Raw genomic sequence first — 18,288 nt, forward strand, 5'->3', positions numbered from 1 at the left:
TGCTATAAATTTTATTTTATCAAAAAATTATTTGTTTTAATATATTACATTATATATGTGAATATTAAGACATATATATATATACATATATATATTATAATTAAAATTTTTTTAAAAATTAATTCATTATTAAGAAATTTTTTTTATCACATGAGAATTAATTTCCTTCAAAAATTTGACAGATATCAAATAAATAAACATTTTTTCTGAATCTATATATTTATTTTATTAGAATATTTTTTATTTTTTAAAATATATTATTTTTTAGATAAAAAATTATGTATATGTCAAATAGTAGTGAGGGCAAGTGCCTCACTATTCCAAACGTGCAGCTGTCGCTGTATATATATGTATGTGTGTGTATATATATATATATATATATATATATATATATATAATATAAGGGGTTATAATTATACCGGTGTAACTTTTACTAAGTATTATGCCGCTCTATAACTTTATATTAAATGTGAATTTTGTAAATCCAACCGTTAAATTGAAAGTTCATATCACTTTATACGTATATATCAAATTTTGTTAAAATTGAACAACAACTGGAAGATAATCCAAGTATTCATATTTTAGTGTATTTTGAAATGAATATATTACATCAATTTTGTTTTATAAAAATGAAGTATCAAATCATCTTGGATTAATATAAAGTTTTGTATATATAATCTATAAGAGATATGAACTTTCAATCTAACAGTTGGATTTACCAAATTCACATTTAATATAAAGTTATTGAGCGGTGTAATACATTGTAAAAGTCGCATTTAATATATATATATATATATATATATATATATATATATATATATATATATATATATATGAGGGGGGTTATAATTACAATGGTATAAATTTTACTAAGTGTGACACCGCTCAATAACTTTATATTAAATGTGAATTTTGTAAATTCAACCGTTAAATTGAAAATTTTTTACTCTTAAATCATATATATATATAGACACACACACACACACACACACACACACACATATATATATATATATATATATATATATATATATATATATATATATACATGAGGGGAGCTATAATTACAATGCTATAAATTTTACTAAGTGTTACACCGCTCAATAACTTTATATTAAATGTGAATTTTGTAAATTCAACCGTTAAATTGAAAATCTTTTACTCTTAAATCATATATACAAAATGTTATATTAATCGAAGATGATTTTTTATAAAACAAAATTAAATCTGTCGAAAAATTTATATTTTTGATGAGAAAATTTTTGTAAGAAAAGTTATATTATTGATAGTATATTTCAGACAAATTTATATTTGTCAAAAATGTAAGAACTGGTTTTAAATTTGATATGAAAATATTATGATATAATTAGATAAGATTTTAAGTTAGTATTTTATTAATGGTTGATAATTAAAAAATAAAACATGGATAAATACATTATTTGAATTTTATATGTTTGATTTAAGATAACTTACAAAATAACTCTTGGTAAAGTTATTCCGCTCAATAAGAATAAAACACGCTAAACAGTGAAATAGAACCCTTGAGAGGCCAAATATGAGAGTTGTTACATTAATAAATTTATTAAAATTATAATTTCCGACGGAATTTTCCGTCAGAAAATTTGACAGCAATTTTCGACGGATTTTTTTTTTCCGACGCCACTTTTTCTGACGGATTGAAATCCGTCGAAAAAAGCAAAATCCGTCGAAAATTTACCTATTTCCGTCAGAAATTTCCGTCGGAAATCAGCACTTTTCTTGTAGTGTTAGTAGCAAGGTTCTTTGTAAGTTATGATTATATTTTCTACATATCTTGTACCAGTTGGTGGATTCAAGATAGGAAGAAAAGTTGGAGAGTGGACAACATCTAATTTTCATTCATACTTACCATGAGAAAACTACCTCACCTAGGCCTGCAGGTATCTACCCATCAGTGCTCAATAGAACCCAATGGATTGTATAACTTGAATTCCATCTTTATTGATAAATTAAGGAGTACTACATTCTTTGAGAAAACTCAAACGTACCCTCTGGGATTCAACACTTAACAAAACTTGAAGATTGGATATGCCAGCTGAATTGGAGCAGAGCATTGCTCCCAATTGAGGATAAGAGCATTGGATGATCCAACATGTTGATAAGTGTGGATTTTACTTTAATTTCATGTTTAAGTTAACACTTATTCATCATGATTTTAATAGAAAATCTTCAACTTATCCCCTATTTTTATTCATCTTAGTAGTAACAGTTATTGTACAGTGATTAAGTTATTTTGTTGAGAGTTAATGATTTTTATTAGAGTTGTGTTGTTCCTTTTTTTGCAGGTCCTGGAAGTTAAAAGTTTGGAGAATTTAGGAGCCAAACAGCTCAGCTCTTTGAAAAGAGTTGAGCGCTTTCATGGCTTCAAGCATCAGTGGAGCAGGGGAACCAAATAGCTCAGTCATTCACTAGTACAAAAGAGGTATTCAACGTCGGATATTTTGAGCATTTTACGTCAGAAAAAATACCGACGTAAAAGCGAGAGACGTAAATTTACGTCGGACCTATCAAATCGACGTAAATTAATTTACGTCGGACATTACCAAATCCAACATAAAAAGTAGTAAAAAAAACAAAAAAAAACATATGAATGCAAGCAGAACGGCCCGTTCTGCTTGGAGAACGAGCCGTTCTGCAAGCAGAACAGGCCATTCTGCAAGCAGAACAAACTGTTCTGCTTTTTAGAACAACCCAAAAGAAAACGCCAACGACCTATACAAATAGAACAACCAAAAAATCGAATAAAACAGATAGCCACAATAGCAATGCGAAGTAGAAAAGTGTTAATGAAACCTTGATTCATACCTAATGAGTTGCAACAGTATGCGAATGAGTAACAAAGAGTTCACCCCTCTGCAAAAGACAAAAAACGATTCAGTAATAAAGGAGAAGGAGAGGGTTTACAGAGAAAAAAATGAAAAGTGATGAAGAGTGAATGCGCGCGGTGTGCCTCGCACTCTCTTATTCAATTTCGCGAACTTTTTTACGTCGGACCTGATAGGGTCCGACGTAAAATGTCAAATCTACGTCGGACAAAACATACCTCCGACGTAGATTTGAGTTTTTACGTCAGACCCTAATAGGTCTGACGTAAAAAAGTTTGCGAAAATTACAAAAATGCCACCGTTTTTTTACGTCGAATTTTAGTATTTCCGACGTAAAAGGGGTGACGTAGTAACCTTGTTTTGAACTAGTGATTTGTGGTTTGGTCCCAGGGGTGCATTTCAGACATAGAGGCCCAAGTGCTCAATAGTTTCAAAACGGCTTAGCCCTTGGAGTTACTTCACAATGAAGAATTCTCCAAATCGTTCAACCAATTCCAAGGGGTTGAGTGGTTCCCTCTCTCTCTTCCATGCTCTGTTTTAATTTTCAACACATATAAGGACAGGGGGAATAGAGAGAATAAAACAAAAGAGTTGAAGAAAGATTTCGAGGTCCAAGAGCCCGCTAGGAATGGGGCTTCTAAAGGTTTCCTTTCTTTTTCTACACCTCGTTCTCTATAGTTTATAGATTGATTTAATTTCTTCATCATGAGGAGTTGATCTATCATCAAACTCTTATGTATTCCTTTTGATTCATATACATATAATGATTTATTATTCAATATCAATGATTTTGATTTTGTTCTTAACACTACAAGAAAAATGCATCGAAAAAAAGGGATTTGCATCTCTTGGAAAAAGGGGTATCGGAAAAAAAAATCCGTCAGAAATTTTTTATAGATATATCCGTCGGAAATTGTTTGAAAATCTTTATGTGATTCCAATGGATAAATTAATTTATTAAAATTAATTATGTCTTGTAGAATCTAATGAAAGTCCAAAGTCTCAAAAAACTCCAATCTGGTTGGGTGTTTGAAAAAGGACCGAGCCATTTCCAAAGGGTTAAGTCGTTTCAAAAGGGTTAGGGTTCAACAATTTATCAAATTCTCATGTCCTCCTTTTGATTCTTGATCCTTATTCTTTTCAATAATTAAAAAATGCAACTGTTTTCTAATTATGCAGAGTGAAACTGATAACAATCACACCTCCACCAAACCGAGATACGATTATTCCAAAATGGAATCCTCCACCAATGCATTGTCGTTATATGACTAATGAGTAATAAGCATAATTTTAAAAGCTAAATTGGTCATCAAATCGATTAGGTTACTGGATCAATGAATCAGAGGCCTAATTGATAAATTACTAATTGATTCGCATCACTTAGTTTCTATTAATTGTTTTAAAAAAATTCATGCTATATATATTTTATACTTATAAATTTTAATAAATTCATATTGCATCTTAATTTTAATTTTCATCTTATTTAAAATTATCTTTATTTTTATTTTGTATAAAGAAATACATGAAAAAGTTATCTGTTAAACTATAAAAATTAATAAAAAAAATAAAAATATAAATAATATGTGTGTATATATATATATATATTAATATACTTGTAATTGGTATCACAAAATAATACATGTAATATTTGCATATATATATATATATATATATTATCAAATATATAATTTAAAATTAATAATATACTATAAAAGTTATTTAAGTTGTACTTATTACAAACATTGGAATTAATAGGTGGTAATTGTAGTGTTTAATATGGTTCTTCATGCTCCTGATAAGTGTCAATTTTACTTAAATAACTTAACTCTTTTGACACTTATTTAACTAGTTTTGAAAGAAATCTGTGTTTTACCCCTAAACTATTATGAAATTCGAAAGAGTTGTATAAATTAGTTAGTTTATAAAGAGTTGATGAAAATTTTACTTAAACTCTTGTTTTATGTCTTGTAGAATTTAATGAAGGTCCAAAGTCTCAAAAAACTCCAATCTAGTTGGGTGTTTGGAAAAGGACTGAGCCATTTCCAAAGGGTTAAGTTGTTTCAAAAGGGTTGGGGTTCAACAATTTATCAAACTCTCATGTACTCCTTTTGATTTATATATATGATAATCTATTATTCAGTGTTAGTTATTTTGATTCTGATTCCATTCTTTATGCTAAAGTGACTTGATTACTCATCTTTGATCTTTGATTTGAATTTTGGTTGAAAAATATTTTCTAAATCTAATTTTGAATCAAATCACCTAACAACTCTAAAGAATAGAAATAGATTTGAAGTTGTTACAAGTTCTTAAACTTAATGTAAGGTTTCTAATTTGATAAATAAAAGAATTATTTATTGAGTTAGACTCCTTGGAATTTTTAAATGCAAGAAATTTATTTGGAATGATCTTAAAGAATTCAATAACATTAGATAATAGAAATCATATATAGATGATCTTAGGAAAACATAAGGGTGATATTGGTGAAACTCAATTACAACAACTTTACATACCATTATCTTTCAATTTTACCATTGCTTTGTTGTTATCTTTTAATAATTCTAATATTGAAACATGAACTACATCATATTTATAATATCTGTGAATCCTTCTATTTCAAGCTTTTACTAGGATATCATAAATTATAAATATTTTCCTAGTCTGTAGCTTTGACAACCCATATTTTATTTCGATGCTATAATGACTTGGTGTACTTGTTTCAAAATCTCATCACTCTCATGAGTAGGGTTTTATTCTCATAGATTGTGTTTTCCTTTGATTGTTTTTTAAAAGCAATAAACAACATCTCTGCAGTTGAATTGGTCTAACCCTTCGGTTCAACGGGTCCTACTGGCCGGTTGGTTATGTGGGACTTCAACAGCAATAGTTACCGTTGTTTTGTTTTAAATTTTCATTTTTTGTGGTGTATTTTTTGATTCACTTGGTGGTATTGATGACAGTAAATATCATGGACAAACCTTATTTAAGGGAGTGAAGGTCAGCAATGTAGGATGCAATTTATGATGGACAGTGTTGCAGGACTTGGGGCAATATAGTTCTATTAATATTCAGGCTGGCAGGTATTAATATTCAGGCAGGTGTGACTAAGGATTTTCGGACTTAACAATTCAAAATGTGGTCCTTCCTATATCTGGTGCAACTCCTTACTGTTTCATGCAGCTCTATGAAGCAATAAAAAAATAATAGCTCAAACTTTTGGTTTAAATGTGTAATGGAAGGCACTACTGATCCTACATATATACGAGTTCACTAGAAAAGCACTTTGCACGGAGAGTTCTATGCTGTTAACTTATTCCCTCTTTTGTAACATCATATCAAGAATTTCTCTAGTACTTTGGAATTCCAGTGAAAATCCTGAAATTGACTCCACGAAAAAATAATGCTGACAAGCACCAAACACCACGCACGTTCTCCATAACATATATTATTGTTTAATTGCATTAATTGGCAGATTAGCTAAATCACAATATTTTCACGACTTTCTCTTTAATATATAGTTAGTTTTCACACTTTCGTGGTACATAGAATCAGATTTGGAACTGTATTTAAACAGATCCAGATTGACCCATAATCTGCTTTTATGGTCTGATGCGAAGACTTTTTATGACATGACATTATATTTAACAATATTATATGAGCAACTTATTTAAAATTGGGTAGCGTGATATGATATGGATATGGAGACAACTAATCAACATTAACAAATTGCAAAGTCAGTACTAGCAACCATGCACGTTCCCACCTGTATCTGAAACTTGGCCAGCGCTCATGTGAGTCAAACTAGCTACCATGTGTTTTTGGACAAGTGGATGATATTTTAATTTGGCCGTGCCAAATTTTATGACTAAAACCACTATTAAGAGATGTTTTGCACTCACCACAAACACAACCAAAAAAGAGAGCTAGATTGAAATGGCAGAAACTGCAGTGTCCTTGGCTCGTGAGCATTTGCTTCCAAAACTTGTTGAAGCCGTGAAAATGCTTAGAGACCTCCCAAAAGAAGTTGCAGACATTACAGAAGAACTAGAGAGCTTTCAAGATTTCATCAATGATGCTGATAAAGTGGCTGAAGCTGAAGAAGGTGATGCTAAGCGTAATAGAATAAAAAAAAGGGTGATGCGACTGAGAGAAGCAGCTTTTCGCATGGAAGATGTCATTGATGAATATAAGATCATTGAAAATGAGGAAAACCACCTTGATGACCCTCGATGTGCAGCTTTACTATGTGAGGCTGTTGACTTTCTCAAAACTCTCATCCCTCGCCTTCAAATAGCATATAATCTTCGGGATGTTAAATCACTTGTTTCTGCTGAAAGAGATGGCTTCCAAAGGCAATTTCCTTTAGAACCAAGAACAAGCGGTTTTAGAGGAAATAAAATTGTGCCATGGCTCAAACTTCGAATGGATCCTCTCTTTATTAAGGAAGATGAGGTAGTGGGCCTTGACAGCCATAGACTTGTTTTGAAAAATTTGTTGACAAAGGGACGACAAGAACGCACAGTCATCTCTGTTGTAGGAATTCCAGGAGTGGGAAAAACCACTCTTGCAAAGCAAGTCTTTGACAAGGTCTATAAGGACTTCGAGTGCCATGCATCGATCACAGTGTCGCAATACTACGATGTAGAAGCATTGCTAAGGGATATGTTGGACAAGCTTTGCTGCGACAGCATGAAGGATCTTCCTCCGAATGCTTCTCGGATGGATCGAAGGTCGTTGATCGAAGAAATCCAAAAGCAGTTGCGGAACAAGAGGTACGTTGTGCTTTTTGATGACGTGTGGGAAGAAAAATTTTGGGATGACATTGAATCTGTTGTGATAGATGATCACAATAAAAGTAGGATATTAATCACAACTAGGTACGAGGAAGTTGCGGACTTTTGTAAGAAATCTTCGTTTATTGAAGTGCATAAGCTAGAAGAACCATTAAGTAAGGAAGAATGTTACAGATTGTTCTGTAACAAGGCATTTAAGTATGGTTCTGATGGATGTTGTCCAGAAGAGCTTAAAGATATATCTGTTGAAATTGTTAGAAAGTGTAAAGGTTTACCTCTAGCAATTGTGGCCATTGGTGGTCTTTTATCCCAGAAAGATAAAAGTGCACACGAATGGAGATTGTTTAGTCAAAATCTAAGTTTAAAGTTGGAAAGGAATTCTGAGTTAAATAGTATAACTAGAATTTTAAGTCTAAGTTATGAAGATTTGCCTTACAATCTTAAACCATGTCTATTGTATTTTGGAATGTATCCTGAAGACTATGAAGTTAAATGTAGTAGATTGATTAGTCAGTGGGTAGGTGAAGGGCTTGTCAAACATGAAATCGGAAAAACTTTGGAAGAAGTTGCACAACAAAATTTATCAGGGTTGATCCGTAGAAGTTTGGTGCAAGTATCTTCATTTAGCATTGATGGCAAAGTTACAGGATGTCGTGTTCATGACTTAATACATGACATGATCCTTAGAAAAGTGAAGGAAACAGGGTTTTGTCAATATTTTGATGAGCATAATCAATTAATGTCAAGTGGGATCGTTAGACGCTTAACAATAACAGCAGGTTCCTATGATTTGATTAGAGTTGAAAGATCACACATTCGGTCAATTCTAATTTTCACAAAGGAAATTTTATGTGAACACTTGATGGGCGAAATCCTTGCAAAATACATGTCGTTGAAGGTACTTGATTTTGGTTATGCTCAATTCAGTCAATTGTATGATGTTCCTGAAAATTTGGGGAATTTAATCCACTTGAAGTATCTAAGCTTCAGGTATACACGGATACAAAGTCTCCCAAAATCTATTGGTAAGCTCCAAAACTTGGAGACCTTGGATGTACGAAATACATTTGTGTCTTACATAGCAAAGGAGATTAGCAAACTTAGAAAGCTGCGCCATCTTCTGGGTGATACATTATCTTCCATTGAAGTAATGGATAGTCTTGGAAGCATGACATCCCTTGAAAATGTAGAAGAATCCAGCCACCAAAACCAGCCAAACAACTTTCGGTGCTGGTGAAAAAAATCAAAAGGGAAAATTACGATTTTGCCCCTAAGCTTTAGGATATTTACGAGATTGTCCTTGGAGCTTCAACTATAAATAGGCCTCCCCATTTCACTTGTAAATCAACTCAGAAATTACTCAAAAACACAAGTTTCCTCTTGTAGAGTGAGTGTTTGTTGAGTGAAGAGTTCTGTATTCCCACAATTTGTGGAAGGTGGTAATAAAATATTTTCGGAGTTGGTCCCGTGGATGTAGCCCTAGTGTAAGGGTGAACCACGTAAAATTCTTGTGTTGTCTACTTTCTTTTCTTTCTTTGTCTATCATCATCTAGCTAGTTTTATTTATTTGTTGCCGCCTATATGGCTGGATCCGCCTAAATGGCTGGTTTTATTAACATGTTTCTGCTTTCTTACCTAACAACTGGTATCAGAGCCGGTTGTTTCTGCTAAACAGCTGGCGAGAGTACTGTTCAAGTAAATAGTATTTTGTGAAAAAAAAAAATACTATTTACGTGAATAGTGAATAGTGCAAATTGGTCTTCATCACCAATTTGGCAGAAGTTTGCAGAAGCGATCCGAGAAGAAGCAGATAAGTCATGGAGAGCAACACAGGCACCATGGTGAAATTGACGGCAACAAATTATTCATTGTGGAAGTCAATGATGGAGGATCGTCTTAATTTATTGGACCTTTACGATCCAATTGAAGGCGATGGATCGAAGCCCGAAAAGATGTCCGATGGTGATTGGAAGAAATTAAAGAAGAAGACTTTAAGTACCATCCGTCAATGGGTGGATATTACTCTCTATAATCAAGTGTCCAAAGAAACAGATCCCCAAGTTCTTTGGAAGAAGCTAGAGAGTATGTACGAGACAAAGAATGCTCAATCAAAAATATTCATGATGCGAAAGCTCATGAATTTGAAACTACAAGAAGGACGAGCCGTAGCGGAGCACCTGAATGACTTCGAAGGCCTAGTCATGCAACTAATTTCAGCAGGCTTAACGCTTGAAGATGAGATGCAAGCATTGCTACTCTTGGGGTCATTACCAGACAGTTGGGATACTTTAGTAGTATCCTTAAGTAATTCTGCACCAGAAGGCAAAGTATCATTGAATATGGTAAGAAATAGCATACTCAATGAGGAGATCCGAAGAAGAGATGCTGTCAAAAATGAGACTCATGCTCTTGTCACAGAACGCAGGAGTCGAAGTAAAAGCAGAACACCAAGAGGGCATAGAGATCATTCCAAGTCCAGGGAGAGACGCAGTTGCTACAACTGTGGCAAGCCAGGCCATCTCAAGAAAAATTGTAGATTCCTGAATAAGGAAATCCAGGACAAGAATCAGGCAAATGACAGAAACACTGCAGCAGCAACATCAGCCAGTGATGATGAAATAACACTCTTATGTAATCAAGGAGAGTGTTGTCATATTGCAGAACCAGATGAGGAATGGATTATCGACTCGGCTGCCTCATACCATTGTGTTCCCAAGAGGGAATACTTTACCACCTACAGAAAAGGAGATTTTGGCCACGTGAACATGGGGAACAAAAGTACTTCACAAATAGTGGGAATTGGTGACATCCACTTACAAACTGGTGTTGGGTGCACATTAATACTAAAAGATGTGCGGCATATTCCAGATATACGTTTGAACCTGATTTCTGTGAATGTGCTGGACAAGGAAGGATATGAACATTCCATGAAAGGTGGCAGATGGAAACTCACCAAGGGAAGCTTGGTGGTAGCAAAAGGGAAGTTATGTTGCACGCTTTACAAGACATATGTAAAGGTGTGTAAAGGACAACTAAATGCAGTGGAAAATGATGTTTCACCTAATTTATGGCACAGACGACTGGCGCACATAAGTGAGAAAGGATTACAACTTTTGGCCAAGCAGTCCCTTATTCCTCAAGCCAAAGGAGATTTTTTGAACCCTTGTGATTATTGCGTATTCGGTAAGCATCATAGAGTATCATTCAAAAAGAGCTCCAATCGGAAAAAGAATAAGTTGGAGCTAGTACATTCTGATGTATGTGGTCCCATGGAGGTAGAATCACTTGGTGGCAATAAATACTTTGTCACATTTATTGATGATGCTTCACGAAAGACATGGGTATACCTGCTACAAGCAAAAAGTCAGGTATTCCAATGTTTTCAGCAGTTTCATGCCATGGTAGAAAGGGAAACAGGAAAACAGTTGAAGTGTATCCGAACAGATAATGGTGGAGAATACATCTCAAAGGAGTTTAAAGATTATTGCTCCAAGTATGGTATTCGTCACGAGAAAACTGTTCCTGGCACACCTCAACACAATGGCATTGCAGAACGGATGAATCGTACAATTGTGGAGAAGGTACGATGTATGCTCAGAATGGCTAAACTACCAAAGCCATTTTGGGGAGAAGCTGTACAGACTGCTGTCTATCTCATCAACAGATTACCATCAGTACCATTGGGTTTTGATATTCCAGAGAGAGTTTGGGCAGGAAAAGAAGTAAGTTACTCTCATCTGAAAGTCTTTGGCTGCAAAGCATTTATGCACGTGCCAAAGGAACAAAGATCAAAGCTGGATGATAAAGCCATTCCTTGTGTTTTTGTTGGATACGGAAATGAGGAATTTGGTTACAAGCTATGGGATCCAGAAAGGAAGAGAATTGTCAGAAGCAGAGACGTAATATTCCATGAGCACGAGACGATAGAAGATCTAAAAGGTGGGGAAGCTGCAAAACCTATGGAAGATGGTGTTAATCCAACATCTCATGTTCCATCAGAATGTGCCACTGATGGAAGACAAACCCAAGAACCAGAACATGAGACAGAAGAGCCAGTTTTTGGGGACGAAGAAAGCGTAGATGAAGAAGTTGTTGTACCTGATACAGAGGCTAATGAGCAGGGGGAGCCATCCTATACCTCTGGGCAAGTAGAACCACAAATAAGAAGATCTACCAGAGAACGCCAACCATCTACAAAGTACCCCAGTTCTGAATACATCCTCATTGCTGATGAGGGAGAGCCTGAAAGCTTCCAAGAAGTGCAGTCTCATAAAGACAAAGGCTGCTGGGTGAAGGCAATGCAAGAGGAGATGGATTCTTTAAAAAGGAACAATACATATGAATTAGTACAGCTGCCAAAAGGAAGAAGAGTACTCAAAAATAAATGGGTATTCAAACTAAAGAAAGACGGTGATAAGCTAGTCAGACATAAAGCGAGACTCGTGGTAAAGGGTTTCAGCCAAAAGCAAGGTATTGACTTTGAAGAAATCTTTTCTCCAGTTGTTAAAATGTGTTCTATCAGAGTCATACTAGGACTAGTAGCAAGCATGGATCTGGAGTTGGAGCAGCTTGATGTAAAGACAGCATTTTTGCATGGTGATTTAGATGAAGAGATCTATATGGAGCAACCTGAAGGCTTTGAGGTCAAAGGAAAAGAGGATATGGTTTGCAAGTTGAAAAAGAGCTTGTATGGATTAAAACAAGCTCCACGACAATGGTATAAGAAGTTTGACTCATTCATAAAGAGTCAAGGTTTCAAAAGAACAGATGCAGATCCTTGTGTGTATATCAACAGATATCCAAATGGTAAATTCCTTATCCTTCTCCTATATGTGGATGATATGCTAATTGTAGGCCAAGATGTTCAAATGATCAAAAATCTGAAAGTAGAATTGTCAAAGGCATTTGACATGAAGGACATGGGCGCAGCAAAGCATATCTTAGGAATGGACATCATCAGAGATAGGAAAGCAGGAAAATTGTGGTTATCACAAGAAAGATATATTGAACGGGTTCTAGAGAGGTTCAATATGAAAAATGCTAAGCCTGTTATTACACCACTTGTTGGGCATTTCAAACTCAGCAAGAAATCATGTCCAACAATAAGGGAGAAAATGTCAACAATTCCATACTCTTCAGCAGTCGGAAGCTTAATGTACGCTATGGTGTGTACAAGACCAGATATCGCTCATGCTGTTGGCGTCGTGAGTAGATATTTATCAAATCCCGGGAAGACACATTGGGAAGCAGTAAAATGGATCTTGAGATACTTGAGAGGAACATCCAAACTGTGTTTAAGATTTGGAGGAGCCAAACCAATTCTTGAAGGCTATACAGATGCAGATATGGCTGGAGACCTTGATGATAGAAAATCCACTTCAGGATATATATTTACTTTTTCAGGGGGAGCTATATCATGGCAATCTAAGTTGCAAAAATGCATTTCCTTATCCACAACTGAAGCAGAATATGTTGCGGCTACTGAAGCTGGAAAGGAGATGTTGTGGATGAAGAAATTTCTTCAAGAATTAGGGTTGAAGCAAGAGGAATACATAGTTTATTGCGATAGTCAAAGTGCCTTAGACTTGAGCAAGAACACTATGTATCATTCTCGGACCAAACATATTGATGTAAGATATCACTGGATTAGATTGGCCATTGAAAAGCAGTTATTCCAGTTAAAGAAGATTCATACAGATAGAAATGCTGCTGATATGCTAACAAAGAATGTGACCGGAGAAAAGCTCAGACGATGTATCGAGCTTGTCGGGATGACTGTGGCTGGAGGGGGAGATTTGTAGAAGAATCCAGCCACCAAAACCAGCCAAACAACTTTCGGTGCTGGTGAAAAAAATCAAAAGGGAAAATTACGATTTTGCCCCTAAGCTTTAGGATATTTACGAGATTGTCCTTGGAGCTTCAACTATAAATAGGCCTCCCCATTTCACTTGTAAATCAACTCAGAAATTACTCAAAAACACAAGTTTCCTCTTGTAGAGTGAGTGTTTGTTGAGTGAAGAGTTCTGTATTCCCACAATTTGTGGAAGGTGGTAATAAAATATTTTCGGAGTTGGTCCCGTGGATGTAGCCCTAGTGTAAGGGTGAACCACGTAAAATTCTTGTGTTGTCTACTTTCTTTTCTTTCTTTGTCTATCATCATCTAGCTAGTTTTATTTATTTGTTGCCGCCTATATGGCTGGATCCGCCTAAATGGCTGGTTTTATTAACATGTTTCTGCTTTCTTACCTAACAGAAAAGATACGTGTACTCAAAATAGATCCTGACGGATTGGTGATTAAAGAGCTAGGAAAGTTAAAGCACTTAAAGGATTTGAGGATTGCTAGTTTTAGGGAAGAACACACAAACACTCTATGTGCCTCAATACATGAGATGCAATTAGAGGCACTACATATTTATGAGCCTCTTTGGATAAAAATTAGACTCTATCCAGAAGATGACAATGAAATAATTGACTTGCCCTTTATGTCATCCCTATCTACAGTCAGGAAGCTTTTCTTAAATGGGAAGTTAAAAAAGTTACCAAATTGGATTCCTCAGCTTCAAAATCTTGTGAAATTATCTTTGAAGAATTCCAAGTTAACTAAGGATCCATTGGAATCACTGGAAGATATGCCAAATTTATTGTTCCTCTCTATCAGTTCTCATGCTTACGTAGGTGAAACTATGCATTTTCAAGATGGAGGGTTTCAAAAACTAAAGGAGCTAGAGCTTATATATTTGTCCAAATTGAATTCCATCTTTATTGGAAGAGGAGCACTATATTCTTTGAAAAAGCTTCAATTAGAAAAAATCCAACATCTCAAGACAGTACCCTATGGCATTCAACACTTAGAGAAACTTGAAGTTCTCAATATCAGGTATATGCCATATGAATTTGAGCAGAGCATTGCTGACGATGGAGGACAAGAGCATTGGATGATCCAACATGTGCCCTATGTACAAATTACAAACTTGTCGACTTTCCCAAAGAGAGAGTCAATTTCAAAAGTCCAATAATGTCCAGATTTCTATATAAAAAAGGTGTTTTCATTTTCCGTCTTATTAATATATATATATATATATATATATATATATATATATATATATAGATCGACAGGCAAACATTATTTTTAATATTAAAATAATGCAATTGTTTTCTAAATGTAATCCTTTGGAATTCTATTGAAAAATTAGGAAAATGACTCCTTAAATTTTTTCTCTTTATTAAAAATGGTTGAACAAATGAACAGATTAGGGAGATTTGCGTATTTGGATTCTTGAAGGTTGGGACCGAGCCATTCTTATTATGAGCAAGCACAAGGACTGGCTAAAGAGGTGAGTAAATTATTACAATAGCTTCCTGCCTTTTTTATAAAAAAAAATTCCCTTATTTGTTGGTGGTATTATATCAGATCTTATTCATTTGTTATCACTTGACAGTTGGTGGAATATTCAAGATAGGAAGATAAGCTAGAATTGGACAACATCTAACTTTTATATCCATACCATCCCAAAATTACCTCACTGGCTAGCAGGTAATGAATCTACCACCAATGCTCTATATATGGTTTGTACCGTAGATATGAGTGCTATTGTTGCTTATTGTTTTAAAACTTTTGAGTTCAGGTTTTTCAATGCAAGCTACGAAGCACAAGCTGGTGGACACTGTAGTGATTGATGGGATTCAGTTGTAGTCACCCACATTAGTGATTTTGGTATAATAAAAGTACTCAATATCCTACAATGTAAAAGGACTGCTGGCTGATATGTTGTGCAAGTTAGGGTGTGTAAAAAAAAATTATAATGAGCCAATTTAAATTTAAAATTGAATTGCACTGTTTTAAAAAAAAATCAATTAAAAAAACGTTAAAATCTTAATTTAGTCTCTTATAATATTAAAAAAAATTAATTTGATTTCATTTTAATTTATGAGTTCAATTTAATCCCAATTTTTAAAATACTTTAATGTGGGACTTCCGTCCAAATTTTACAAACGATGTTAAATCTTGATCACGTGGATGCCAACTGGATGCAAAGGTTCATGAGAATCAAGCCCGTGATTCCAAATCATGGGTGAGAATGATTTAACACCGCTTGTAAAATTTGGACGGAAGTCCCACATTAAAGTATTTTAAAATAAATTGGAATTAAATTGAACTCATAAATTAAAATGAAATCAAATTAATTTTTTTTAATATTATAAGGTACCAAATTAGGATTTTAGCATAAAAAACTACGTTGTTTATATAAAATCAATTTTAAAATTGATCTGATAATTAAATTTGATCTACCACTTTTTAATTAATGAAATAAAATTAAATCAAAACAATATATTTATGTCTAGTAATTTAGAGTCTCACATAAAATGTTTGAGTGTTAGTGTCATTGTTTTTTTTTTTTTTTTAAACTTTTGATTATCTTTAAACTATTTATTTATAATATAAAAATTGAGTTACTCTATATCATGTTGACACTTCATTTTAGTTGAGTTACTCTACATAAAATTGTTTGAAAATCTTTACACTAGTAGAAAAATAGGATACTACGTCACCCATTTTATGTCGGATATACAAAGACCTGACGTAATAAAAATGCGGTGGCATGTTTCGTAATTTTGTTAAATTATTTACGTCGGACCTCCAAGGGTCTGACATAAATTTTAACATCTACGTCGGCTATGCATTGTGTCCGACATAGATGTTAAAATTTACGTCGGACCCAATTAGGGCCGACGTAAATAACCCACAGATGCTTAAAAGAAGGTGTGTTGCGCGCACTAGCTAGTTCAAAAATTTCATGGTTTCCTTCTCCCGCCTCCTCCTCAAATCGTGCATCTTCTTCTATCTGTTTTCTTCCTCATCCCTCCGCCTCCTCCTCAAATCGTGGTTGTCCTCCTCATCTGCACCTTATTATGTTTTTCTTCGCGTGATGATGTTTTTCTTCTTCGGAGGGTTGCATTTTTCTTCTTCGGAGGGTTGCGTTTTTCTTCTTCGGAGGGTTGCGTTTTTCTTCTATGAGGTAGCATCTTCTATCAAGTTTGTGTTTTCTGGGATGTTTTTTTCGTAATAATGTTTGTGTTGCATTTCGCGCGAGTTTTTGAAACTGGAGAAGGAAGTGACCAAGTCCGGGTTTGGAGAACCCACTCCTGGGTCTATCAAGCAGAACGGGCCGTTCTGCTTGCACTCAATTTTTTTTAAAAATTTTTATAACTTTTTTACGTCGGACCTTGGCATGTCCGACGTAAATTTACGTCGATTTTCGCGCCCCGACGTAAATTTACGTCTCCCGCTTCAACGTCAGAAGTTTTTCTGACGTAAAAACCCATAAAATGACCTACGTAAAATGTGTATTATGTACTAGTGTTATATGATTCCAACGGATAAATCCCTCATATTTGACCTCTTAAGGATTCTATTACACGACACTTCACTTTTCAGCGTGTTTTGCACTTATTGCACAGTTTTTGAAAAATTTCCCAGAAGGACACCTATCCCTATATTACTTCAAGTCAAGCACGCTTAACTATGGAGTTCTGATGATATAAGCTATCGAGAGGCGCAGATGTATGTTGTTAGTATAGGTAATACAAATTAATTTATTTAAGTCATTCTCAACTATACAATCTCATACTTATACTATTTTTAAACCCCTCTCATTTTGGTATATCCGGACCATTATAAAAATATAATAATATATATAAATTATATTAACAATAATAATAATTATATTATATTTAATTATTTTTTATTTATATATATACTTATTTTTATAATTAATAATTTACTTATTTCTATTTAAAATTAATATTATGATACAATTTAAATTATTTATTATAAATTTAAAAATTTAAATAATAATTTATATATTTTAAAATGAGAAGAGTTATAATAACACCAGTGTAACTTTTATTAAGTATTACATCACTCAATAACCTTATATTAAATATGAATTTTGGAAATCTAACTCTTAAATTGAAAGTTAACTTTTGCATATTATTCCTTTCCCACACTTACCAAGGTGATCCATAGCTTTTCTCCCTCTATTGCTCCATCGTCGTGAAGACTGCTCCTCTATCACCTTCATCGCCCCATGCACCTACCCACCTCGTCTATGCCCATCCCTAACCCAAATCCTCTGCTGCCTTTGTTGTCTCTTGCCACCTCCCCATCCCCTAGATGCTCATCCCCAAATCCTCTAAATCTTTACCAATTGTAGATTTTCCATGGAAGTCAAATCTTTTCCAAATCTTACAACCACGGATACTTTTATATTTAAATAGGCTAGGTACGTTGTTGCACTCTTCAAATTATATATTCATTATTTGTAAAATCCTATGTTTTATATTCATTGCTTCTAGTATGTCATGTGGTAGCTGCTACTACATAGCCAATATTTAGAAATTCTAAATGTAGGAGTAAATTTTGAAGTTTTGGTTTGAATATTAATATATTTAGAATCTGAGAAAAAGAGATGAAGAGTACTGATGGAATCTTCTTGGAATTTGAAGGATGAAGACAAAGGTTAATGAAGTTATATTAGGTTCTATCCTTCATGAAATTCTTGGAGGGGTCCTTCAACAGTTTGATTTGATGACATGTTTTTCTCAAACTCAATTGGTATTTTGTTCTCCA

The 18,288-nt window shown here is 34.1% G+C and overlaps 1 protein-coding gene and 1 long non-coding RNA gene across 2 annotated transcripts; both read left to right on the forward strand.

The window, feature by feature from the left end:
- The first annotated feature begins 6,780 nt into the window (after window positions 1-6,780).
- Window positions 6,781-14,674, forward strand: LOC145955077 (disease resistance protein RPM1-like). Its single transcript, XM_083069779.1, has 2 exons — window positions 6,781-8,843; window positions 13,916-14,674. The coding sequence occupies exons 1-2, from the start codon at window positions 6,798-6,800 to the stop codon at window positions 14,672-14,674; spliced, it is 2,805 nt and encodes a 934-aa protein (XP_082925905.1). The 5' UTR covers window positions 6,781-6,797.
- Window positions 14,675-14,902: 228 nt separating this feature from the next.
- LOC114914903 (uncharacterized) lies at window positions 14,903-15,573 on the forward strand. The gene is made up of 3 exons (XR_003803597.2): window positions 14,903-14,992; window positions 15,098-15,192; window positions 15,284-15,573. It is a non-coding gene; the product is annotated as an uncharacterized LOC114914903 (long non-coding RNA).
- Window positions 15,574-18,288: the final 2,715 nt, after the last annotated feature.

This window comes from Cajanus cajan, chromosome 2, assembly GCF_000230855.2.
Source record: "Cajanus cajan strain Asha chromosome 2, NIPB_CcT2T_4, whole genome shotgun sequence".
Classification (NCBI taxonomy): Eukaryota; Viridiplantae; Streptophyta; class Magnoliopsida; order Fabales; family Fabaceae; genus Cajanus; species Cajanus cajan.